This window comes from Muscardinus avellanarius (assembly GCF_963383645.1).
Source record: "Muscardinus avellanarius genome assembly, chromosome: 7".
NCBI classification, from domain to species: Eukaryota; Metazoa; Chordata; class Mammalia; order Rodentia; family Gliridae; genus Muscardinus; species Muscardinus avellanarius.
In genome coordinates, this window is record NC_137793.1 from 51,215,334 (window position 1) to 51,235,006 (window position 19,673).

At 34.6% G+C, this 19,673-nt stretch overlaps 1 protein-coding gene across 6 annotated transcripts in view; it reads right to left on the minus strand.

Moving 5' to 3' along the window:
• PCDH15 (protocadherin related 15) overlaps positions 1–19,673 on the minus strand; it is a gene marked incomplete at both ends in the record, with an annotated part of 813,688 nt that overhangs the window by 58,476 nt on the left and 735,539 nt on the right. For all 6 annotated transcript variants that reach the window (XM_080699048.1, XM_080699046.1, XM_080699047.1 and 3 more), the window contains 2 exons: positions 4,363–4,451; positions 8,972–9,187. In XM_080699048.1, coding sequence (XP_080555174.1) covers positions 4,363–4,451; positions 8,972–9,187 — 305 coding nt within the window. The remainder of the gene's footprint in view (positions 1–4,362; positions 4,452–8,971; positions 9,188–19,673) is intronic.

Consider the following 19,673-nt stretch of genomic DNA (forward strand, 5'->3'; position numbering starts at 1 on the left):
ACAAGATTGGATCAAACAGAATACCTACATTTATATACAAAAGAGAAGATGCCAAGACATAAGAACAAATCCTAAAACCCTGAAAATATGAGAGCTAGGAACAGTGAAGAAATAAGGGAAATCATGAATACTGACCTACAAAAAATGCAAGAAGGAGAATTATGAATCTTGATCTTCAATATGATGAAAGGCCTCATGGCAAGTATACAGGAAATGAAAAAGTAAATGGAGACATGAAGAAAGATTCAGAAAAACAACTTCAGAGAATCTTTCAAACATGGAAAGAGACTTGAACTTACACATTTAGGAGATATACAGAACACCGTTAAGACAAGACCAAAGAAGGACCTCCCCACACTATGTAATAATCAAAATGACCAACATAGTGGCCAAGAAAAAAAAAATCTTAAAGGCAGTGAGAACAAAAGAATGGGTGACATATTGGAGCAAAACAATAAATATCACCCCAGACTTTACAAGCCAATGAATGCCAGGAGAGACTGATATGATGTAATCCAGACCCTGTAGGAAAACAACTTTCAACCCAAACTGCTATATCCAGCAGGGTTATTATTCAAAATTGATAGAGAAACAAGTGTTTCAATATAAGTAGAATCTCAATAAATTTATGAATACAATACCAACGCTAAAAGAAAATATTTGAAAAAATTAACCATGTTGGTTTTTATTACAATGGATTTGTAGTATAGCTTAAAGTCAGTTATTGTGAATCCTTCTGCTTGTTTTTTGTTGATGAGAACTACTTTGGCTATTCTGAGTTTTTTGTTGTTCAAAAAGAACTTAAGGACTAATTTTTCTATGTTTGTGAGGAATGATTTTGGTAATTTAATGGGCATTGCACTGAATCCATAGATCACTTTTGAAAGAATGACCATTTTGATGATATTTAGGTCTCTAATCCATCTGAGTTAGTTTTAATATATGATGTATTCTTTGACATGTGGATAAGATTAAGAATAAGGGGAGGAAAAAAAGTAATTTCTGAAATTAAACAAAAATAGATACAACTTACCAAGATCTATGGGACACAGAATAGAAGATACAGAAAAAAACCCATACGCCTATAGTCAATTGATTCTTGACAAAGAGGCCAAACTCATGGTAGAGAAAAGACAGCCTTTTCAACAAATGGTTCTGAGACAACTGGCTATACATTTGTAAAAAGATGGAACCAAATCATTACCTCTCACTGTGTACAGGAATCAACTCAAGATGGATCAAAGACTTAGAAATTAGACTAGAGCCTCTGAAGTTAATTCAAGGAAAGCATAGACTCACACTCCAACATATAGGCAAAGACAGTAACTTTCTCAACAAGACCTCCAAAGTGCAGAAAATTAAAGCAAAAATTAACAAGTGGGATGGCATCAAACTAAAAAGTTTCTGCTCATCAAAGTAACTGAATAAAAAAACTAAAGAATGGGAGAAGATATTTACCAGCCACCACCCTGACAGAGGGTTAATCTCCAGAAGATACAAAGAGCTCAAAAGACTCTACAGTAGCAAAACAACCCAATAAAGAAACAGGCAACTTGAATAGATGCTTCACAAAAGAAGAGGTACAACTAGCCAATAGATACATGGAAAAATGTTCAATACTATTAGACATCAGGGAGATGCTAATCAAAACTATACTGAGATTTCATCTAAACCCAATCTGAGTGGCACACATAGTGAATTCAAATAACAAATGCTGGTCAAAATGTGGGGAAAGAGGATCTCTTTTATAGTCTTGGTGGGAGTACAAACTATTTCAGCCACTATGCAGATCAGTGTGGAGATTCTTTAGAAAAATTAAAATAGACACACTATATGATCTAGCTATATCATTTCTGGGTATTTTTCCAAAGGGGTTGAAATCAGAGAACTACAGTAACATATACATACCCATATTCATAGCAGCACAATTTGTAATAGCTAAAATATGGAACCAACCTAGATTTCCATCAACAGATGAATGAATTACAAATTAAGTGAAATACACACAATGAAATTCTACTCAGCTATAAAGAAGAACAAAATTATGTCATTCACAAAAAGATGGAAAGACCTGGAGAACATTATTTTAAGTGAGATCATCCAAGGACAGGAAAAAGAAGGGATGTATGTTTAACATATAGTATTGGAAAAACTCCTTAACCATGTGCAGAAAAAGAAGCATAAACTCCACTTTCTCACCCTGAAAATGTGTCAATTGAAGATGGATGAAAGACTTGAAAATAAGAGCAGATACTTAAAGAGGGGGTAGATCCAACACTTCAACACAGGCACTGGTAAAATTTTTCTCAACAATAACTCAAAGGCATTAGAAATTAAAAGGAGGATCAATACATTGGATTGTATTAAACTGAAAAGCTTCTGTGCAGAAAAGGAAACTATCAAGATTTCAACAGAGAGCTGACAGAATGGGAGAAACATTTTGCCAACTCTTCCTTCCATAGAAGACTAATATCTAGAATAAGAATGAAATATAAAAGATATTTTAATAATCTCTGATAGTATCAGAATAGTAGAGAAAAACTTAGAGGTCGCTTGTCTTCACAAAAGAAGAGATTCAAATAACCAATAAATGCATGAAAAAATGCTCAAAATCATTACTGATCCAATAGATACAAATCAAAACTACCCTGAGATTTCATCAAACTCCAACTTGAATGGCTATCATTCGAAACACAAGCAACAACAAATGCTGAAGAAGATACGGAGAAGCAGAAACTCTAATACTTTGTTCATTAGATTGCAAATTAGTGTAATCACTTTTGACAACATTATGAAGGATCCTCAGAAGAACGGTAATGAATTTATCTTTTTTTTTTAATGGTGCACTGTATTCATACATTATAGTGGGATACAAACTTTTGTAGACATACATGCACACATCGCCCAGTCAGCCCCCACTCGATCCCCACCCCTTTCTCCCCCCATCCTTCCCTCCCATGCTTGGCTTAGTGGTTGACATCTAGTATTATAGCAATTTATCCAAAATTAAAAATGATAATCTCACATAACAGTTTCATTTGTCTGATACCAAGCTTTTGATGACTTAAAGATAACATTTCAATATTTCTTTTTACTTTCTTTCTTACCAGAGAATTTTTTTTTCTATTTTTTTTAGGTGAAACTATCATTTATTTATATTTTTATTTTTCAGAAAAAAAATCTATCCTAATATGGAATATGGACTCTAGATACCCAAAATGATCTTGAAAAAGAACAAAGCTAGAAGATATATATTTTCTGATTTCAAACCATATAAAGCTACAATAATTATTGTAGCCTTATATGAATTTATCTTATAATCCCACAGAACCACTTCTAGGTATCACCCAAAAGAATGGAAACCAAACTACCAAACTAATGCATGTGTATCGATGTTCATAGCTGCACAATTCAAAATTGCCAAACTATGGAACCAACAAAATGTCTATCAACAGATGAATGGATTACAAAATGATGGGATATGTATATGATGAAATTTTACTCAGTCATAAAGAAAAACACAGTTACATCATTTACAGAAAAATAGAGAAAATGGAAACCATTATGCTAAGTGAAATTAGTCAGTCACAAAAAATAAGAAAACAGATGTTCTTCCTAATATGTGAGAGCAAGGGAGAAAATGGTTATAGGAGGAAGTCTAGACAAAGAAGAAAATATTATAGATGAACAATTAAGATGAAGGGGGAGGAGAAAGAGAGAAATTCTCTAATGTACATGATGTGCATTAACAAACATATCAATGTCAATCACTAAGCCAAACATAACAAGAAGGGAGGGGGAGAGAATGGAGAAGGAATTGAGTAATGGCTAATTGGTTATGTGTGCATGTAAGCATCCACCATCTTGTACCCCAATAAGATGTATGACTACAATGCACCAATAAATATGTATCTTAAAAGTAGTCTCAACTTTGTTTTTAAATAATAAACTGTAGCAACCTGGTCAAAACACTTTGAGAAATAACATATTTTCTGAACTAGTTGGATTACTGGCAATATGAGTTATTTTTAATAGACTGCAAAATCAAGGATATACTCAAATAATGCATGTTATGATTTCCTATATGTATCATTTTGAAGTTTTGTTGATGCATCATTTAATCAAAGCATTCTGTACAATGATATCTTCCCCAAACTAATATTCATTATTATGAAAATACTCTCAAACTCTTTATGTTTCCAATGAAGTTACATAGTTTGGGAAAAGAGTAAAATAGATTATCATGGAGAGATTATTTTAAATGATATGTTTCATCTGTATAGTGTAATGATTAAAATAATTTAATCAAGTTAAAATTATAGTCATATGAAAAGAAATATAAAAGTAAATAAAATCCATTACTCTGTAAGATCTTCTATCTTTTTTTCCACTAAAGTAGGGGGTACATTAGAAACGATGACTTGCATATCCAGCTGATTGACCACAGAAACCTGGAAAAGAAGAAATAGAATTAATTTAATTTTTACTCACAAAAAAATTCTGTAATCAAGAATTAATATCTTCTCTGTTGTATATAGAATCAGTAGTTTCTTATATGTAAGGTCTGAAACTAATTATTTTTTAAAAAGAAAATAAATTACAATCTGTACTACAGATTTTGAGAATGATAAACAATTATTTTTTTTTTTACCTGGAACTTCAGGATGTTAAGTGATTTCAACAAATTTTGCTTTTGTGTTTTGTTTGCTTCTTATTTGTGTTATGTACTTATACATTAGAATTGATATTATTGTTTTTAATTCTGTTCAAATAAACTCAGAATAATTAAAAATATGTATTTTAGAATTTACAAATCTCAAAAATAATTCACTGACTAATAATCTAATAATAATTTATTGGAGTCATTAATCCTCTGAAGTCAACATTTATACTCTTCATGTCTATTTTAACCAATCTTTGTAGACAAATACATACAAATCAATATATAGGGCTAAAATGAACTAATTTAAAAATTATTTATATATACTATTAAACAATTCATACTTTTGTTCTATGATCATTAGGTATGTTATAGTTAATAAAGTTTAATAACTTGTTTCTAAATAAATGTAGTTCAGTTTTAGAGACTGTGTTCTTTAATAAATTAGACCCACTATTTATATAAAAAGTAAAGTCAAATTATATATTCTCCTGTACATATATTTATATACTATTAAAATATTATTAATACATATACACAAGAGTCATGAATTGAATTCTCTGGATTAGATGTAATTAATCAGCCTCATATATCTCAATAAAATCTACAGTAGGGGATAACATATGTCATATAATCATATATGTTTGATGTACTGTCAAAGTGCTTTACGTGTAGTCTGTCATAGATGCTCTATCAGGAAAGGGTCACAAAATCAAACACCCTCATGAACCAGAAAGATGATTTGAGTAAAAGCCAATGGTATGGAATGATGAGAGAAATAGAAGTGTGAGCTCTTAAAGGGCACACAACTTCTCTGAAAGAACTCAGTTACTATTCTATTGCCATGTGAAACACAACAACAAAAATCCAAATTTGCTGAATCTTTGTTTTCCAGGAGAAGAAACCCAAAACATTATGGGAATAATTTCAACTAATTAGAAAACTTTTCAAGCCATATGTGAAACATAATATGTTATGTTTGAAGATTATGTTAAGCCAGGGATCTATCATATTATCACCTTTATGTAAGCAGTTAACACTGTCAGTTTGAAACTAATCATACAACTGTGTATAATTTTGCAGACAAAATCTACATGGAAGGAGGTCTGGAGGGAGGAGAGAGTTAAAATTAACTAGAATTACAGCTTTGATAATTGAGAATAATACTGGGAATGATGGTATGTGTGAATGGATGCCAACCTGATTGGTTTGAGGGATTCCTAGTTAACTGGGTAGGTATTACTTCTAAGGTATCTGTGAGGGTTTTTCCAGAGAAGATTAGTGTATGGATTATTAAACTTATTATAAAAGAACTGCCCTGACTGAGGACAGGCAACATGAAATTGGCTGGGAATCTAATCAATACAGCACAAGAAATGGAAATAATTTCTCTCTTTGGTTCTTCCTGGATTGGATGGCTACTAGTGCTACAGTTGTTCTTTTGGACAAAGACTCCCAGTGGATGCTTTGACCTCTGGATGCTGTGACTTACACCTGGCCTTCTAGGAACCCTTTGGCCATCAGCCTTTTCCAGTTGTCAGAATTCTGGCTTCTTAGGTTGAGCCATGCTACCAACTCTCCTGAATCTTTGGCTTTCAGGTGGCTACTATGTTTCTCTGGAGAACCATGAGCAATATAGTTGAATTATTTTATTAGAATACCTATTCAGAATTCATAATGTGCCATAAACTTGATAATCAAGGAAAAAGAACATAAGGAGTTCTCAATAGATAACATGATGTATGAGTTGTCTAAATAAATTAAAGGATCTGCTGTAGCAAAGGTATGCTGAATTAGCTAGACACTCTCAGTATTATAGTCAAAGAGTGGAAGGTTGGAAATGGAGACAAGGGGGCAATGACAAATATAATTATAGCTCTAAGTTGCTGAAATAAAGAGGAGAGTAAAGTCACAGGAGGGGAGGCATTCAAGGAATTGTGAGTCTAGAATGTTGGAAGAATTGTCTCTGCATGGAATGAAGATAATAATTGGAGACAGTGACATAAACTCCTTGAGACAGTCATAAACTCTCTAAGCTATCATGGATCATGATTCTAGGTTTGGGAGATCATAGGAAGTGAGGGATGGAGTCAGATGGAGAGCATAAAGGCTGAATCCTTAGGAAGAACAGAGGTTTAGAAGTGACAAGTGTTGTACTTGACAGATTCTCCTCTTCTAGTTGGAAGTATAAAAACTCTGACAGTGGAAAGAAGAAAAGAATGCAAACAAACAAAAGTTAGGACTTAAGAAAACAGCAGTGAACTAGGTGTGCCAGGTAGAACTAAATTTGTATTAAGCCAGAAGCCTTTATCAAAAGGCTTTTATTCTTCCACTCTTAGTAACATTTTCAGTGGCTGGCAATGGTTTTTAGAAAAAAGTTTAACCATTTTTCTTGTACCTGGAATCTTTTATAGAAACAACCTGTTACCATCTCTAGACTGGTTTCTCATTTATATTTCTCCTCACACACTTTTAAGTTAAGTAATAACTCCAAGGGACGTTTTTAAACTTCTCATTTTCTCTCTTCTTGGTTTTGGCATATATTGTACCCTCTTCAGTCTTCGTTTTTCTATTAACTAAAAAGATACATTTTTGCTGAAATGTCTTCCCTCATGGTCTTAGTTTGTATCAGAATATAATGTATATGTTTATAAATAGAACATATTGTAATTTCTTTGAACTGAGTTTCTTTCTTTATAAGTATATTTTGGATGATCTTCCCTGAACTGAGTTTCTTTCTTTATATTTTGGATGATTTCTTTATAAGTATATTTAAAGATCATCCATTTAAAGATATATTGCACTATTGTATTTTGTTTGTATTTATTTTATAGTATTTTAATTATTCTTAGGATAGTGATCTTATTGTCTGGTCTTTAAAGTCTACAATATGCATTACTTAACAACAACAAAAAATAAATGAAAACATCTTACTTAAGGTTTACAACTCCTAATTTGACCAAAATTCTATGTCAAACTTTATATCTTCTTTTTTTTGTAGAATAAGGAATTAAATATGTGGGTGTTCTACCTCTGAGCTACACCCCTCAGCTTCTTTTACGTTTCATTTTGAAATATGATCTTACCAAATTACTGAGAATTTCACTAAATTGCTGAGGCTGGCGTCAAACCTGTGATCCTCCTGTCTGAGACTCCCAAGTGCTGGGATTTTAGGCATGAGCCACCACACCCGAACAAATTTAATATTTTCTATGTCAAAACTGGATTGAGATTGGCCTTTTTTTATTCTACTATAGCTTTACTTTTTCAAAGGAGAATGTTACTCGAGGTCTGTTCTTGACTTCACACCCACTACATTCATGATGATCAATCCTCACCATTTATCTAAGAAGAAAAATATTTGATCCTTACTATCCAGATGTATATGAAGCTTATATTTGTCTAAATAATTAAATAAGGAGAATTGTGATAGATAAAGATTCATAAAAATGTGAACAATAGAAAAATTATACTTGACTTTTTCTTAGGTGACATATATATAGATATATAATATATACTTTGTTATATATATATTACTATATAATATATATGTGTATATATATGTATATATACATATATATGTATATGTATGTGTGTGTGTGTATATATATATATATATATACACTTTGCCGTACTGGGGATGGAACCCAGGGTCATTCTACTTTCAAGCTACATTCTCAGCCCTATTTTTTTCTTTATTTTTAAAGAGGGTTTTGCTAATTTACAAAATGCTTCACTAAGTAACTGAGGCTGTCTGCAAACCTGTGATCTCTTCTCTCAGCCTCCCCAGTATAGAGGTTAAAAATGTGTGCCTCCATGCCCCACTGGTGAAAAATATTCTGAATAATAACTTGTATTTATATTAGATTTATCAAGAAAAATAAAAAAGCCCATGCTTTCAAGCCAGTAGAGATTCTATAGGCTATATGGTTTGTTGTTAAATGTTTTGAATGAAAGTTATTACCAAGCTACCCTAAGAAATTATCTACCACTGAACTTATGTACAACCTAAGAGATGAGGACAGAAGACTAACAAATGATTATAATCCAATATGACTTAATTAAGAATATTCAATACCATCAGTGAAAGTATTGATTACATAAAAAATCACATCTATCAAAATATTGTTACAAAACATTTTAGTTACTTAATTACAAAAGCTAAATGTTAAAATAATCTGTATGGAAATTAATGGCATGTATGTTTTAGAAACCTATTTCAAATTATTTTTAAAAGTACCATGAGCTGAAAACATTAAACCCTGGCTAGTACTGTATGCACTTTCCTTATCTGCATTCATATCTACTTACAAGCACATCTGCTTTCCCACTCAGTCCCTTCCCATAGTCGTCAGTTGCAATTACTTGAAACTTGAAGTAGGATCTTCTCATGTTATGAAAAAGCATAGCAGTCTTGATCAGTCCTGTGTATGTTTCCACGACAAATCCTTCTTTTTCTTCTTTAATTGGTGGTATAATGAGTCTGTATGCCATGGCACTATAATTGCCAGTGTCTTTATCAGTAGCCTAGTAGGGAAAAATAGAAGTTATAAGTTAACAAAAAAATAACTTTTAGAGGTCTTATTTATAAAGTTGTTTCATATGTAATAACACAATAAAGCTTTCCCAAAGTTCTATTATTTTTTCTGAACATTATTATCCACATAAAATTTGTCCCAAGTGCTGAATGGCTATTTGGGGAATGAAAATTACTACTGAACTTTGAATACAAAAGACATAGACACTAACAGAAGCAGTAGTTAATTTTTTTTAATTGATAGGTCTGATGAGTTCAGCTCTGGGCAGTGATGCAAATTGGTCTAAAAGAGTTAGATTGCTAGAGACTGCCTTGGTATAATAGGCATATCATGTGATTTTCTTTCGATCTAGCATCAATTCTAAGGGAGATGAACATTAAAGACTATACAAAAATAACAAGGAAAATCAAAGTTCAGAGTTTTAACAAACAAACTTAGGGATGCATACAAAATTATAATCAGTTAATTCTACACCATAATTAGAAAAGTTGGTCTACTAATTTATTTTATAATCATCTCATCTCCTTATTAACCAAATTTGTTCCTGGTGGTGTTTAAGATATACATGTTTAAATTTCTTACCATTTAGATCTAAAATTTTACTTGGATTTATTTCCACTGCTTTAAAAACATAGCTCTGAGAGTAATATATTAGGCTAGTTCTATGGCTTCTACTTAAAGAAAATGCTCAGAATGTTAATTGCAAAATTATTGTAAAGAGAAATATTTGGGAAAAGTGGTAATCAGAAAGTCATAAAAACATATATATAAGGCTATATGTACATTGTGATACTAGATATGCAGATTATATATTTATTATTATTATTTGCTATTATAAAGCTACTTTCTTTTTATTTGTGCTATTATTAAATATCATTTATTGCCAGGCATGGTGGCTCATGCTTGTAATCCCCGTGCTTGGGAGGCAGAGACAGGAGGATCATGCAGGTTTGAAGCCAGCCTTGCTGGCTTATGAGACTCTATTTTCAAATAAAAAATATAAAAAAATAGGTCTGAGAGTGTAGCCCAGGGATAGAAGGGTTTCTAGGAAATACACATATATTACCATTTAGATCTAAAATTTTACTTGGATTTATTTCCATTACTTTAAAAACATAGCTCCAATAGTAATATATTAAGCTAGTTCTATGGCTTCTACTTAAAGAAAATAAATGGTATTTATTAAAGAATTATGATTTGCAATTATAATGCTAACATTTATGTAAAAATAATCTTATTTTCTGCCAGGCGTGGTGGTGCATGCTTGTAATATTCTCCTTAGGAGGCTGAGACAGGAGGATTGCACAGGTTCAAAGCCAGCCTCAGCTACTTGGTGAGGCTCTCAGCAACTTAGTGAGACCCTGTTTTGAAATAAAATATAAAATAGGGCTGGGAGTATGCCCTGGAGGTAGAAAGCCTCTGGGTTTCACCCCCAGTACCACACACATACAAAAATAATAATCTCATTTTCTGGGCATGGTGGCACACACTTGTAATCCAAGCATTTGGGAGGCTGAGACAGTAGGATCACTCGTAAACAGCCTTAGGTACTACTTAGTGAGGCTCTTTGCAACTCAGTGAGACCCTGTTTAAAAATTTAAAAATAGGGCTGGGGGTGTAGCTCAGAGGTAGAATGCTCCTGGGTTTCATCCCCAGTACTCCAAAAAAAAAAAAAGAAAGAAAAGAAAGAAAAGAAAAAAGACAATTTATATAATAAAAAAATGTCTCAGGTATGAAATGTATTATCTCCTCCCCCCCCTCCCTCTCTCTCCCTCTCTCTTTTGTAGTACTATTGATTGAACCCAGAGGGATTCTACCTCGCAGTTATACTCCCAGCCTATTTTATTTTTAATTTGAAACAAGATCTAAGTTGCTGAGGGCCTCACAAGTTGCAGAGACTAGCCTTGAAATTTTAATCCTCCTGTCTCAGCCTCCTAAGTACTAGAAGTACATGAGTGCATCATGGTGCCCAGCTGTACTGTTTGAATTTTATAGATTAGTGTCATTCAATAGAACTTTCTGAGATGAAAATAAATGTTCTAGGTCTCAATTCTAGTAGGCACCTGGTATGTGAGTGTTAAATCCTTGAAATGAGGCTAATATTCTTAAGGAACCAAAATTATAATTTGATATGATTTTAACTAAATTTACATAACCAAAGATTACAATAAATAGTAATCTTGGAATATAATGGATGGCAATAATAATAGCAAATGTACACTGAGATAAAACATGGGTTTGCCATAAAATTCTATGTTTACAAATTCTACATTTATGCTGATCATTTAAGACACTTCTTGATAGTCCTATCCACCCATTAATCAAGTCTCCTTAATCTAAACATCTAGATATTTTACTTCAGGATTAAATATTGCATGAATTTTCCAAGGAGTTAAAATTCCGATCTTTAGATTAGGCCTTAAACTACCACCTCATCTCTTTATGTGGTCTGTATGGCTTGTATCATAACAGAGGTCAATTTTAGCACTGGAGTAATGGTAGTTAAATTTAAATATCAGCTCATATTCACATAAAGGGAAAAAAGGAGCATAATAGAAAAAAAGAAACAACGCTTTTTTAAAACTTTGAACCATAAACTTTGTATTCATTTAACAAACAATAGAATAAGAAATAAAAATATATTTCTAACTAAAGTTATAGTATAATCTAAACTAAGCAGTTCCAGACATTTCCTCTATTGCTATGAGCAAATTTAAAACTAATTCCAAATTAGTCAAAGATTTGGTGATATATTGACATTTTGACTTCTGATTAACTAAAAACTACCCCTAAAACTTTTGTTGTTAGTATAAATTTTATTGAGGTGTAATAAACATGACCAAAACCAATCAAATTATAAGCCACAGCCCAGTAAATTTTTGCAAAATAGACACATTTATGTGACCAACTGCATCAAGAAATAATGCCTCACCAGCATTCAAGCCCTTCCAGATATCCTCACTTTCCTTGGGGAAACTGCAGTCCTGGTCTTATGTCAATGATTAGTTATGCCTATTTTTATATGCATGCCTATGTGCAGAGCAGCACAATTCGTAACAGTCAAAAATATGAAACCAACCTAGGTCTCCATCAACAGATGAATGGATTGAAAAATTATGGAAAATTCACACAATGGAATTCTATCAGCTATTAAGAACAAAATCATGTCATTCACAAGAAGATGGAAAGACCTGGAGATGTTTAGTGAGATCAGCCAAGCACAGAAAGAGAAGGGACTTATGTTTCCTCTAATATGCCCAAACTAGGGAATATTAAGGATACCAGAGGGACTCCAGACAATGGAGGGAAACTTCAGCAAAACTAGAATGGAAACATGGGAAAGGAAGAAGGCTGAGATTGATTAATGAAGAAGTTACATCCGAATTTGTGTAAAAGTATAAATATAGCATGATTGACCTGGGCACTCATTGTTGGGAGGGGGGAAAGAAGAAGTGGGGGAGGAGAGGGCACCAAGCACAGTCTGAATGTATGTCATTTTCAATATGTTCCATATTAAAAAAAAAAAAATATATATATATAATAAAAATAAGTAAAATAAAACTTTTTGTCAATGGACTCCTCAATTATATTCTTTATAGGTCTGAATTTTCTCACTCAATTTTGCATTGTGAGATTCTCAGCCTTTTAAGTTTTTAAAATAAAAGCTGTATGACAAAACAGTTATATTAAGAAATGAAAAGAGGCTGGGTGTGGTGGTGCATACTTGTAATCCCCGTGCTTGGGAGGCAAAGACAGGAGGATTGCGCAGGTTTGACGTCAGCAAAGAGACCCTGTTTCCAAATTTTAAAAAAAAGTATAAAATAGGTCTAAAAGTGTAGCCCAGAGGTAGAAGGGTTTCCAGGAACCCCAGTACCATAAAAATAAATGAAAAGATGGTTACCATAAAAGCCAGTCATTGCTTGGTACATTAAGCTACTTTATACAGTTCCTACTGATTAACTTCCAAAGTCAGTAAACAAATTTACTGTATTCTTAATTCATTAAATGGCAATAACTATAGAATAGCCATATTTTATCTTAAATTATTAAAGTGCTTTTTGTAATATACCTTTTCTGAAACAAGTAATCTTTTAATGAAAAATTTTGGATATGGAATTAGTCATTTTAACTCAGAAATATTTATTTTCTTGTATTATTTTTAATACTATATTTGGAAAAAATGTTCAAAAATAAGACAAAATGTTTAAAAATTACATTTATTAGCCTTTTTAAAATATAAAATTAGCCAAGCATGGTGGCACACACTTGTAATCCTGACTTTTGGGAGACTGAGACAGGAGGATCATAGTTCGAGGACAGCCTCAGTGACTTAGTAAGGTCCTTTATAACTCAGTGAGACCCCATCTTAAAATAAAGAATAAAAAAATAGGGCTGGTAGTGTAGCTTGGAGGTAGAATGCCCCTGAGTTCCACCCACCCTCAATACCACAAAAATAAGTACATATATATATAATATTGGTGCATTATAGTCTCATATCATAATGTTGACAATGGCACATATTCACACAGTACTTGGTGCTCTAGCCTCCTCCCTCTCCCATTTTCTTCCCTCCCAATACTGAGTATACAAGTTAACAATGCTATATTAACATGTATACACATAGCAGCATATATATAGCATTTCCATTAATGAACCTTAGCCTCCTTCCTCCCCTATCCTTTCTCCCTGGCTCCACTGAGGATCTCCTCCATTATCTGGAGTCCCTTTGGTATTTCAAACTCCCTAACTCTAGTATATTAAAGAAAAGACCTGTCCCTTCTCTTTCTGTACTTGGCTAATCTCACTTAACACAATGTTTTCAGGTCTTTCCATCATCTTATAAATGACATAGTTTTGTTCTTTGTTGGTTTAGATAAGAGATAGCGAATATATGGTAGGATTGTTGTAGTCAGTGTATTTAGATATAGTGATATGAAATAGATTAAATATGAAACAAAGGGATACAGAATAAAGGTCTTTAGGAAAGAGAGTATGAAGAAGAGAGGGTAGACATTTGTAAAAGAAATGGGAGAGGGCGTGGATAAATCTGCAATAAATAACAAATTAACCAACAAATTAGCAATAACAATAATATCAAATCAAAACCAAAAAAACTGAAAACACTAATTATGTAAAAACCAATACTGAGCTGGGCGTGGTGGTGCACGCTTGTAATCCCCGCTCTTAAGAGGCAGAGACAGGAGGATCACGCAGGTTTGAAGCCAGCCTTGCTGGCTTAAGGGACCCTGTTTCCAAATAAAAACATAAAAAATAGGTCTGGGAGTGTAGCCTGGAGAAGGGTTTTCAGGAACCCCAGTACCACCAAAAAAATAAAATAAAATACAATACTGAAAATATACATATAAAGAGCGGACTTGTCCTCTGCATTCCTTTGGGTCTGTGTGGATATCTTTAGTCATTTTTTTTTTTTTGGGTGGTACTGGGGGTGGAACCCAGAGGCTTTCTACCTCCGGGCTATACTCCCAGACCTTTTTTTATATTTTATTTGGAAACAGGGTCTCAATAAGTTGCTGAGAGCCTCACTAAGTAGCTGAGGCTGGCTTTGAACCCATGCGATCCTCCTGTCTCAGCCGGGGATTACAGGTGTGCGCCATCATGCCCAGCTTATCTCTAGTCATTTAATGTCTGCTCACTATAGTAGGTTCTGGAACATGCTCTATTGTCTCTCATTTGGACAGTAACCTACTGTCAGTTTGTAGATCCACTTTTGAGTTTCCTGCAAAGTTTGGAACGCTGAACTGGAGTTTCTGTCAGAGGTGGTGCAAAGCTACCTGTGCCCCTCTTTCACCTCTAGAAAATTTTCACCAAATATTGAACTATATCTTTTCTAGAGTCACACTGTAATCTGTGCCTTATAGAAACACAATTATTTTCCTTATTGTAGGCAAATTTCATCTTCAATCTCATCTTTATTCTCATTTAAGGCCTCTTCAATTCTCAGTTGAGGCCTCTTCAATCTCAGTGAATTTTCAATCTCTCAAATCCTCTCTCCACATCCACTGCTTCAGGGAATAGGTTACCTCTGCTCTGTCCTAAAAGTCTCACATGGTAACATTGTTCTCATCTTACCTAATATGTTATCTGGAATTCCTGAGCATGTGGGGCAGGAGCAGTCTTTTTGGGGGGGAGATTTCTCCAACGGTTCAAGGCAGGTTGGATTGGATTTATCTACCACTCCTGAATACTGGCCACTGCTGCCGCCTCTGTCTCTTATATTTTAGGTAGGAAGTCATGGCTATAAATGTCTCTACATGTTGTCCCAACCAGATATTAAACCAAAATCTGATGTCCGGGTTTCTCAGAGGAATACATGTCCTATTTAGCCACTGACAGCTATCGTTGCTGTGCCCATGGTCACCACTGTGACCACGGCTGTAGCCATTTCGGCATCTTCCCTACTTATATCTTTATTAATAAGTCTGCTGCATTAAATGACATGATGAAAGAGACTTTGATATTTTAATTTAACTTAGCACTAATCATCTTCTTATCAATGTAGGTAAGCTACAGATTGTCATTTTTCCTTTTTCTTCTCTCAATAAATACCTTAATTTTTATAATAATTACTAACATAACATACCATTAATATACTTAGAAGGTACCAGAAAAGTATATGTGTCATGCTGTGACTCATTATGTCAGAGAAAAAGACAAATATATTATTTTTAATTATTTTTTATACTTAAGAAATTGATAAATTTTCAATATTTATAGACAATCTAATTTTATACTCATAAAAGACTATTTTCTGCTCTTCATAATGCTCTATTAATAGTTGTAATTTTAAAAATGGCAGTTTTGACCACATTTATCTACCTATACAAAAGGATTTAAGAGGTCTCTATAATATTTCTAAGTTGCTGGATTTTTTCAGTATAGGATTATTTTTATAAGAATTAAGTTCCTTTCTTGTGGAAAAAACACTATTTAATGAATGTATTACTTTTTAATTAATTAATTAATTAATTAATTAATTTTGGTGGTACTGAGGTTCCTGGAAACCCTTCTACCTCCGGGCTATACTCCCAGACCTATTTTATATTTTTATTTGGAAACAGGGTCTCTTAAACCAGGGAGACTGGCTTCGAACCTGCGCAATCCTCCTATCTCCACCTCCCAAGTGCAGGGATTACAAGCATGCGCCACCATGCCTGGCTTTAATTATTTTTTATTATACTAGAGAAATTATAATTTTTTGATTATCAGACATACCTTACTATAAGAAAGCCTCACTCAATTTTATGATATGCTATTGTAAGAAGTGATGAGGAAATAATTTTCCTATATGTCACTTTTATAAAAAAAATTTCTTAAAACTAGTCTCTGCATTTGTTGATAGTTACAGTACCCAATGACACAGACTTTCCATGAGCCTATTACCTGTACATGAGAGAGTGATTTCTTTTCTTAAATTTATTATGACTTCCAGAAAGGAAATACTAAGCTATGGATAACTTTTGATGAAAAAATAACAAAAATTTGTTATAATGTGTTCTTAAGGCAATTAATTATATTAGTAAACTGGACATGGTGGTGCATACCTGCAATTCCCAGGACTTGGGAGGCTGAGACAGGAGGATTGCTGGTTGGAGGCTAGCTTCAGCAACTTACTGAGACTTTGTTTAATAATAAAAACGAAAAATAGGGTTGTGGGTGTAGCTCATTATTGCATTTTGGTGTGTGTGTGGTATTAAGGATTTAACCCAGGGGTAGTCTTATCTCTGAGCTACACACCATCCCTATTTTATTTTTATTTTGAAACAAGGTTGCACTGCTAAGGCTGGATGCAAAGCTGTGTTCCTCCAGTGCAAACCTGCAATCCTCCTGTTTCACCCTCCCAAATACTGAGATTAAGACATGTGCCATCACTTTCGACTATAATAATTATTTCTTAATGTGATAATATTTTAGTGAAAATAATACACTAATGTGTATATGAAAGCTAGGAGTCACTTAGTCATGACATATTGGAGGAAAATATTTTAGGATAATTTTCAGCTTAGAATTATTATTTATTCTTCTATTAAGGTAAGAGAAAATTTAGCATTTTATGCTGATGCTGAAGGTGAATTCTACAAATATAGACCCACTATTTGGTTTCAAAGACAATGATAAACTACCTGAAAATTTAGTAGAATTGTGTTCTTAATAACATTTATACATAATACATGTTGAATTTAGAGTACTTTGATTATATGATTATTTTTATTATTCTATAAGTACAAAGAACTGCTCAGATATAACAGCTAACAGTGATTGAGAATATGAATTGAGAGCTTTCTAGGAGTCAGGCACTGGGCTCAGTATGCACAATTCTTTCTTTATGTTCATAAGAAACTCACTAGATATCATTGCCATCTCTTTGCAGACTTTATGCTTACAGAGATTAAGAAACTCCTCCAAGTTCATAAAGCCCCTTCTTGGTTAAAGGACAAAAATCCAGCTTTGTCTTCTTCACTATGCTTTTAGGTAAAAATTATAGATTTGAATATGAAAGGTTTATTTTATTTATGTGTCATATTCAATTAACTTTTTAAATATGTTATTATTATTTAGCATATTCATAACAGTTTATTAAACTTAATAAAAATAAATACAAAAAAGACACTTCTGTTTGTAATTCCTACTGTGATTTCATGCTTTTGGAGCAGTAACGACTACTCCTGTTAGCCTGCCCACTGATGTTTCTTTTCTTCCACCTTTGGGCACACCAACACTCACCCCACACTTGAATCTTAGGCCTATTTCATAATACTAAAACCACAAAGAAATCTTCCTTTAAAAGAGAATGTTTCAGTAAGAACTGGCCTGTTCCTTTCAGATGTTACTTAATCCCACAGTACATGTATTCTGAACTCTGCCAGGGCTTTCTGGAATGGGAAAACACAATATCCATCATACTCTGTGGTACCTAATATTTGAATAGTGCATAAATCCTATCAATCATCTTTTCTTAGATGCAAGCTGTTCCCTTTTACGTATTCTTCCCACCCAGTCTGAATTCTTCATTGGCATTCTACATCATAAAAACATGTAAGGTCTCTGCCTGTTGTCATATGTCTTGAGACAATTTATGCATATGTTTCTGACTTGTGCATATTGCATCACAATTTTCAGCTCCAAATCTTACTGCTCTGGTTTACAAACTTGTGTTTTGAAACCAACAACCAGAGTAAACCCACATGCTTTGTCCAGTTGGTGTTTTTGCCTCCCTCCTAAACCCCCTAACACTATTTTCAACTATTGTTTCTGGTGCTGACCCTGGGAGGAGTTTGGGTCCCCCCCCCTTTTATTTTTCTCTCTCTTTTTTTTTACTCTCATTTTGAGCCCTGGACTCTCTGACCTGCCAGCAGCTCGACTGCGAGGTCCAGCACCAGAGCTCCACTTGCAGGCGTTGCTCCCGCTGCCTCTGCCGCCGCCACCACTGTCACTGCCCCTGCGGTGTGCAGGCTCTGCTGGCTGCCAGGCTGCCAGTTGCACCCACCCTGAGCCAGGCTCATTGTGGGTGCATGCCCCATGGCCACTGGCACCTGATTAGCCCACTGACTGCCTGCATGGGCCAGGACCTCCTCCCGCTGCTTGGACCTCCCACAACTATCATCCTGCTCTGCTCTGGTCACCACCAGAACCTCTGGTGCGTGGCCCAGCCCCAGTGTCTGCCACAGTCAACCACGCCAGGCTTGACTTGCAGGTGAAACTCCACACCCTGCTGCCACTCCATTTCATTCACCCCAAGCCAGGCTTGCTAGGCGGTGTCCCCCATGGCCTGGCCTCAGCTGCGCACCTGGAAGCCATTTTGTTTACACATCGCAGGACTGGAAAGCCGCGCTACCGCTCATGCCCCATTGTTTGATTCCGCCAGCCACCTATGCCACCCACACCAGACACAGGCACTGCGTGCCCTAGCTCCCTGTATCCCCAGCAGCTTCTCAGTGCTTCTGCCACAGCCGGAACTGGCCGGCAACACTTCACTCCTGTAAGCTGCCTCTCCTTCCCTTGGTTAGCAGATTCCAGATTGGGGTCTTCACTGGGACCCCAAAATCCAAGCACTTGGTGACCCATTGTCCCTCAGTCCACTGGGACTACCCTATGGATGACCAGGCCATCCTCCAGTTTTGAGAAGGGATGGAGACATCCTTCCCAATCTCTTAACCCCTCTTTCCAAATGATTGATCAACAAAATGGGGATTCCTCTTTCCTGTTCTTTGTTTTCACCTGCGAACCAATTATGGGAAGTCGAACCTCCAAACTAGTAGAAGACTTAAGCCCTAATCACCTGTTTGGCCTGGATATGAGTTGGGAAATGGGTTACGTGGCCTAACTTTGTAAGTGGTCTGGTAAATGGTTGGAAGTCTTTATGTCCAGGCTTTTTCCCCCTGTATTCTGTCCCTCAAAATGCTCTCTCCCATCAGCTGCCATTTTCCTGCCAGTCACTATTTTGTGATGATGAGTAG